At 49.5% G+C, this 8,143-nt stretch overlaps 1 protein-coding gene across 1 annotated transcript in view; it reads left to right on the forward strand.

Annotated features, from left to right (window-relative positions):
• Positions 1-7,661, forward strand: part of fam78a (family with sequence similarity 78 member A) — a 14,747-nt gene extending 7,086 nt beyond the window's left edge. The window contains exon 3 of the mRNA NM_001127108.1: positions 5,889-7,661. Coding sequence (NP_001120580.1) covers positions 5,889-6,417 — 529 coding nt within the window. The 3' untranslated portion in view covers positions 6,418-7,661. The remainder of the gene's footprint in view (positions 1-5,888) is intronic.
• Positions 7,662-8,143: the final 482 nt, after the last annotated feature.

An 8,143-nucleotide genomic window follows, 5' to 3' on the forward strand; every position in this document is an offset into this window, starting at 1 on the left:
GCCCTATGGGGATGTCACCCTAGGGACCCCTGCTACCCACCCACCTCATACTACAGGGATCCGGTCTGGGTCAGTGGGGCCCACCTGATTTTTTTCCCAGGGTCCCGCTGCCCCAGTCCTACCCTTGTTGTGGTTTTATTTGTGGGACTAAGTTCTTGTATTCTGCTCAGTGCAGGTTTTGTTTTACGGGAAGGACGGCCCTTCTTTATCAGGGACTATTTTGGTCTGTAAGAGGGGGTTTATCTCTTTCTCACATTGACACTGAAGAAGAGAAGGCCGATATCTTTGCAGAAGTTGCTCAGGGACACAACCCCCCCCCCCAAGGTACTGGCTGCACTGTACCGCTAGATAAAGTCAAACAGCCTGCATGTAGCCGATAGCACTAGCAAGTATTATAGATACAAGAACGTATGCACTAAAACCTGGTACCTTGTTGTAAGCATGGGGGGCTTATAGTCAGAACTAGGGGGGTCACCATGTGATCCCCATCTGAGTTCTTTCCATTGTGTAGATCTGATTCAAATGATGGTGCAGTAAATATCCTCGTCCTTTGCACATCCTGTTCTGCAGAACAGGAAGTTGCCTGTGGCTTCCTGTAAATGTCTGCTTGTGGGACGTTTCCTGTAGGGGGCGAATGTCCCTTCTGATAAATAGGGCATAACTGCGCCGACTGACGCAAGGGGACCATGGCGCTTCCACTGCCCTGAATGTTACGGCTGGAACTAGTGATAGGCAACAGAGGCAAGCAGGGTCGGACTGGGCCGTCGGGACACTGGTAAAAATCCCAGTGGGCCCTGGTGGGACAGACCTGACCTGCCCGACCGTTCCTCCCCTGACACGTTAAATTTACGCGCTTGGGGTAGGACACCGGGTGGGGGGGCCCTGCGAGGGGGGTTAGGGTGCTCCTGCGGGGGGGTTAGGAGACACCTTCAGGGCCCCTGGGGTGGGAGCCCCGGTGGGCCCTTCACCCCCCAGTCTGACTGTGGGTGGGGGCAATTAGAAGAGGAGTGAGCAAAGACAGCCAACAGGGGCGCCATGGAGATCTAATGGTGGTGGCAGTAGGTTTGGCCAGTAGGGTGGTCCAATTAGGCAAGGAACCAGGCCGCTTAGTCTTGCCTTGGGTGCAAATACTGTTTGGCCTGACTCTGTAGAACAGGGGTCCCCAAACTTCTGACCCAAGGGGCCGGATCAAGGCCCCTCAGACTGTTGGGGGGCCGGACCAGTTCCCCCCAGTCTGCAGTCCATCCTCCATCTCAGCTCCCCTGTGCCGCTCTCCGCTGAGTCCTCTATCTCCACTGCCAGGTAGGAGGACGCAGAGGGGGCCGGGTAAATTCTGGGGGGCCGGTGTGGCCTGCGGGCCGTAGTTTGGGGACCGCTGCTGTAGAAGATGGAGGTTATTCCAGGCTGGGTAAGTAGGCGCTATACTGGCAGTCAGTGAATCCAATGCAAATGCCATTTGGAACGCTCACCCTTCATGTGACTATTCCCCCCCTTGCTGGGGGCAATTGGATAGAATTATGCTGGAATGATGGGAACAAACGCTGCATTATGGGTAAAATAAACAAGGCAATTTACGTCCAATACGGCCCCTTAAAAGAAGTTTGCAAAATACTTATTATACCCATTACTTATTGGTACTGAATGTTTCATTTTTGTTGGGAGAGCTCTGTTAAAGGGAAAGTAAACCAAAAAATGTTGCCCAATAAAATACAATCTAATTCTAAGCAGCTTCCCAATATCCATTCATTAGTTATGTGTAACTGTCACTGTGTCTGTCCCTTTCCCTTCTCTGCACTGCTGGTTCTGACTCCTGATACAACTCCCCAATATCCATTCATTCCTCATTCTCACTGGGTTTATAGTTATGTGTAACTGTCACTGTGTCTGTCCCTTTCCCTTCTCTGCACTGCTGGTTCTGACTCCTGATACAACTCCCCAATATCCATTCATTCCTCATTCTCACTGGGTTTATAGTTATGTGTAACTGTCACTGTGTCTGTCCCTTTCCCTTCTCTGCACTGCTGGTTCTGACTCCTGATACAACTCCCCAATATCCATTCATTCCTCATTCTCACTGGGTTTATAGTTATGTGTAACTGTCACTGTGTCTGTCCCTTTCCCTTCCCTGCACTGCTGGTTCTGACTCCTGATACAACTCCCCAATATCCATTCATTCCTCATTCTCACTGGGTTTATAGTTATGTGTAACTGTCACTGTGTCTGTCCCTTTCCCTTCTCTGCACTGCTGGTTCTGACTCCTGATACAACTCCCCAATATCCATTCATTCCTCATTCTCACTGGGTTTATAGTTATGTGTAACTGTCACTGTGTCTGTCCCTTTCCCTTCCCTGCACTGCTGGTTCTGACTCCTGATACAACTCCCCAATATCCATTCATTCCTCATTCTCACTGGGTTTATAGTTATGTGTAACTGTCACTGTGTCTGTCCCTTTCCCTTCCCTGCACTGCTGGTTCTGACTCCTGATACAACTCCCCAATATCCATTCATTCCTCATTCTCACTGGGTTTATAGTTATGTGTAACTGTCACTGTGTCTGTCCCTTTCCCTTCTCTGCACTGCTGGTTCTGACTCCTGATACAATCGGAAGCCACGTCTGCCTGTCGCTTTCTATTTCCTGCCCAGGAAGCAATGTATCAGTAGGGAGATGGCTGAGTGGGTTGGGAAGAAGCCTGCGAGGCTGATTTCTGCTACATTGTTGCAAGAGACAAAACAGGAAGAAAAATGGCTAGACAGACACTGCCGTTAATAGAAATGACATTTACATGTAACTATAAAACCTGTGATATTTTTAATGAATGTACATTGGGAAGTTGCTCAGAATTATATTTTCTTTCATTAGGCAAAATGTTCTTTTTGGGCTTATATTCCCTTTAAGTTCTGTCAGGTTGGTGATGGTCCCACCGCAAGCAGGTTATACCCTCAGTTCACATATGATTTGAAAATATTAATGTATAGGAACTATTATAGCAAATAGGTGGCACATTGCTGGCTGGTCTCTAGGTTCAATTCCAGTCAGGGCACTATCTGCAAGGAGTGTGTTTCCCCCGAGCACCCAGGTTTCCTCCTATACCTCCACTGGGGCAGGGGCTGATGGGAATGTGATAGGGACCTTAGATTGTAAGCTCACTGGGGCAGGGGCTGATGGGAATGTGATAGGGACCTTAGATTGTAAGCTCACTGGGGCAGGGGCTGATGGGAATGTGATAGGGACCTTAGATTGTAAGCTCACTGGGGCAGGGGCTGATGGGAATGTGATAGGGACCTTAGATTGTAAGCTCACTGGGGCAGGGACTGATGGGAATGTGATAGGGTCCTTAGATTGTAAGCTCACTGGGGCAGGGGCTGATGGGAATGTGATAGGGACCTTAGATTGTAAGCTCACTGGGGCAGGGGCTGATGGGAATGTGATAGGGACCTTAGATTGTAAGCTCACTGGGGCAGGGGCTGATGGGAATGTGATAGGGTCCTTAGATTGTAAGCTCACTGGGGCAGGGGCTGATGGGAATGTGATAGGGACCTTAGATTGTAAGCTCACTGGGGCAGGGACTGATGGGAATGTGATAGGGGCCTTAGATTGTAAGCTCCACTGGGGCAGGGGCTGATGGGAATGGGATAGGGACCTTAGATTGTAAGCTCACTGGGGCAGGGACTGATGGGAATGTGATAGGGACCTTAGATTGTAAGCTCACTGGGGCAGGGACTGATGGGAATGTGATAGGGCCCTTAGATTGTAAGCTCCACTGGGGCAGGGGCTGCTGGGAATGTGATAGGGACCTTAGACTGTAAGCTCCACTGGGGCAGGGGCTGATGGGAATGTGATAGGGACCTTAGATTGTAAGCTCCACTGGGGCAGGGGCTGATGGGAATGTGATAGGGACCTTAGATTGTAAGCTCCACTGGGGCAGGGGCTGATGGGAATGTGATAGGGACCTTAGATTGTAAGCTCCACTGGGGCAGGGGCTGATGGGAATGTGATAGGGACCTTAGATTGTAAGCTCCACTGGGCAGGGACTGATGGGAATGTGATAGGGCCCTTAGATTGTAAGCTCCACTGGGGCAGGGGCTGATGGGAATGTGATAGGGACCTTAGATTGTAAGCTCCACTTGGGGCAGGGGCTGATGGGAATGTGATAGGGACCTTAGATTGTAAGCTCACTGGGGCAGGAACTGATGGGAATGTGATAGGGCCCTTAGATTGTAAGCTCACTGGGGCAGGGGCTGATGGGAATGTGATAGGGACCTTAGATTGTAAGCTCACTGGGGCAGGAACTGATGGGAATGGGATAGGGACCTTAGATTGTAAGCTCACTGGGGCAGGAACTGATGGGAATGGGATAGGGACCTTAGATTGTAAGCTCACTGGGGCAGGGGCTGATGGGAATGTGATAGGGACCTTAGATTGTAAGCTCACTGGGGCAGGGACTGATGGGAATGTGATAGGGACCTTAGATTGTAAGCTCACTGGGGCAGGGGCTGATGGGAATGTGATAGGGACCTTAGATTGTAAGCTCACTGGGGCAGGGACTGATGGGAATGGGATAGGGACCTTAGATTGTAAGCTCACTGGGGCAGGGACTGATGGGAATGGGATAGGGACCTTAGATTGTAAGCTCACCGGGGCAGGGGCTGATGGGAATGTGATAGGGACCTTAGATTGTAAGCTCACTGGGGCAGGGGCTGATGGGAATGTGATAGGGACCTTAGATTGTAAGCTCACTGGGGCAGGGACTGATGGGAATGGGATAGGGACCTTAGATTGTAAGCTCACTGGGGCAGGGGCTGATGGGAATGTGATAGGGACCTTAGATTGTAAGCTCACTGGGGAGGGGCTGATGGGAATGGGATAGGGGCCTTAGATTGTAAGCTCACTGGGGCAGGGACTGATGGGAATGGGATAGGGACCTTAGATTGTAAGCTCACTGGGGCAGGGGCTGATGGGAATGGGATAGGGGCCTTAGATTGTAAGCTCACTGGGGAGGGGCTGATGAGGATAAGCATAGGGACAGAGGAACTGTAGGATAATGTGTATATAGTGAGTACAGATTGGGCCATTTTGGGTTAAACAGCTGAGCCCCTTATCCTGTGTAGCAATAAGCTTCTGTCAGACACCCCATAAATGAATGTATTATTGCACCCACATTACGAGTCTGCGCCTGTATCTCCCTCCTCTCAAAGCTGCTCTTGTTGCCCCGAGTTTCCTATCGGAGGAAGAGCCTGCGGAAGTGTCAGTGAGACGGGAAGAGCCCCGCTGGGTCCCTCTCAGCAGAGACACTGCCTCTCATATCCAGCAGGATGTAGGGAGCACGTGTGGCTCCTATAGGGGGGCCCCGATGGGGGGCTTTTAAAGGGACAGCTCCCTAAACAGTGCAACCACTGTCTGCGATAGATTTTGGTTTATCCTTCCTGTTAACAGTAGATTTAGGCAGGCTTTTGTTCAGCAGCTCTCCAGTTTGGTATTTCAGCGTCTATCTGGTTGCTGGGGTCTTATTTACCCTAGCAACCAGGCAGTGGTTTGAACAAGAGATGGGACTATGAACAGGAGAGGGCCTGAATAGAAAGAAAACTATTAATAAGTAACAATAGCAATAAAATTGTAGCCCCCACGGAGCAATTATTAGTGGCTACCGGGGTCAGTGACCCCCATTTGAAAGCTAAAGGGAGGCAGACGACAGGTTGGTTTTCAGTAGGGCAGTCCGGGTCAATCGCTGCGTCATAACCCCACCCCCTGGGACATCACTGCCCCACCCAGGGGTTTCCGTGCCGGAGAGGTGGCAACCCTAGCTGGCAGTTTAGGGCAGTTGTGAATGAATGTTCACTGATTTGGTTATACCACGTGACCCCCATCACTTTTTTTGTTCGTTACAGGTCCAGTTGGGAATTACCGGACCTCGAGTCTGGCAAAATCACAGCCATCAGCGATTCCGATGGAGTCAACTACCCCTGGTACGGCAACACGACCGAGACTTGTACCGTCACCGGCCCCACCAAACGGGAGAGTAAGTTCACCGTCAGCATGAATGATAACTTCTACCCAAGCGTGACATGGGCGGTGCCTGTTAATGACGGCAACGTGCCAAAGCTGACGGGCATCCACCGGGACCAAAGCTTCACCACCTGGCTAGTGGCTACCAACATGAACACCAACGACATTATTATCCTTCACACGATAAAATGGAGGATGAGACTCGAAATCGAGGTCAACCCCAACCTGCCGTTAGGGCAACGAGCCAAACTAAAGGAGCCCTTTGGGCAAGAGCAACCGCAGGTACTCACTAAAAACGAACCCTTACCTCCTAGTGCACTGGTAAAACCCAACGCAAATGACGCCCAGGTTCTAATGTGGAGGCCGAAGAAAAGGCAAGGAGAAGTGGTCATACCGCCCCGGCGCCGGTAACGGAGACGGGTAGAAGAAATGAGCTGCTAATAGACAAAAAAAATCATATTTTTTTGCTTTATTCTAAGCTCGGGTATCACTGTGTTATTTTCTAGACTTGGAGGTTCTCCAGCCATCTAGAACATGAAGACGAACCTAGACGCTCAAGGACAAGTAGACTCTTGTAGACCATCCGCTTAATGTGACCCGTTGATAGGGGGGAATCCTACCTACTGAATGGCCAGTCATTGGCCCAATCACAATCGAGAGACCTCAATGTCCAAGGCCTTCAAATTTCATACCCCGTAGAACGCGTTGAGTCTAGCTCGATGGCTTCCTTCCATTTTAAGGAGGAAATCTACAAACTGGAGATTTGGAAGTTATTTATGATTTTTTTTTTTTTTTTAATCAAATGTACTTTTCATGCATTTTGCAAAATTGCCAAAATCTTCTTTTATTGGTTGATCATTTTAAAGGGGAAGGAAACCCAAGTATAACATATTGCACAATGAAAGCAGGTATCAGTCTAATATATATTAAGATCTTTCCATGATTTTAAAGTTGTCAAAAAGGGAGTACAGGTATGGGACCCGTTATCCAGAATGCTCGGGACCAAGGGTATTCCGGATAAGGGGTCTTTCCGTAATTTGGATCTTCGGACTGGACTGGCAGGACACCGGTAAAAAACTCTGTAGGCCCTTCCAATCCAGACCCAACCTGGAGCTCCCCTGTTACCAATGCTCCGCCGCAGCCCTCCCCTCCCCCACTCACTCAAGTATAAGGTACATATGTAGGGGTAAGGGCTGACAGTTGGTGAGCGGGCAGGCAGCAGGGGCCCCTGGGGTAGCAGCCTCTGGTGGTGGGCAGTAGAATGGGCAGAAAATGTGTAATTAATGTCTATTGGGAAGCTGCTTTCAGTTCGGGATTCGGCAGAATCCGTCGGAGTGGGTCCGGGGATTCAGCCGAACCCAAAATAGTGGGTTCGGGGGTTCAGCCGAACCCAAAAAAGTGGGTTCGGTGCATCCCTACTTTCATTATGCAACATTTAATACTGGGTTTCCTCCCCGATTAGGTTGTATTTGCAGCTTTTTTTGATTGGGGAGAGTGGCGTTTTTTTTCCCCCAATGGGACGTGACGCTGGAAGTAGTGTCATGTGACTGCCACGTGACACATATGATATTTTTGTTGTTGTATTCAGCTCCAACTCAGGGACAGGTAGCCCAATTGCACGGCTACTAAGGGTTGAATAAAACATTGCTGGGCAATGTTATTTCTTTTTCTTTTTTTTGGTTTGTTGTTTTTTATGTCCATATGTAACCCCAAGGGGCAAGTTGGGTGCTACCGGCAGATACCCTTGTCACCCACCTTTGCATAGACGGAACCACGGGCCAATAGAAATGAAGTATCTTTAGGGGAGCATGAGGAAAAGGCAGGGACAGATATTCATCATTTGCACAGGATGGAACGTATAGAATAGCTCAGATAATAAAGGGTTAATCTGCGAGTAATCGCCCATATCCGCACTGTTTTGCCTTGGATGGAATGCAGCGTGACCAGCTTGCCTTGTGGCCTATATTTAGCGCTAGCAGGGCGACAGACTCACGGTGGCATTTATTAAAGGGGTTGTACCGCTTTAAATCTAAGGCAACATGCAATTAGTCTTCATTTTTTATGTATTTAGCGTTTTGTTCTGGTTGCTATGGTCCAATTTTACCTAGCAACCGGGCCGTGGTTTGAAAGAGAGACA

This window comes from Xenopus tropicalis, chromosome 8 (genome assembly GCF_000004195.4).
Source record: "Xenopus tropicalis strain Nigerian chromosome 8, UCB_Xtro_10.0, whole genome shotgun sequence".
Classification (NCBI taxonomy): domain Eukaryota; kingdom Metazoa; phylum Chordata; class Amphibia; order Anura; family Pipidae; genus Xenopus; species Xenopus tropicalis.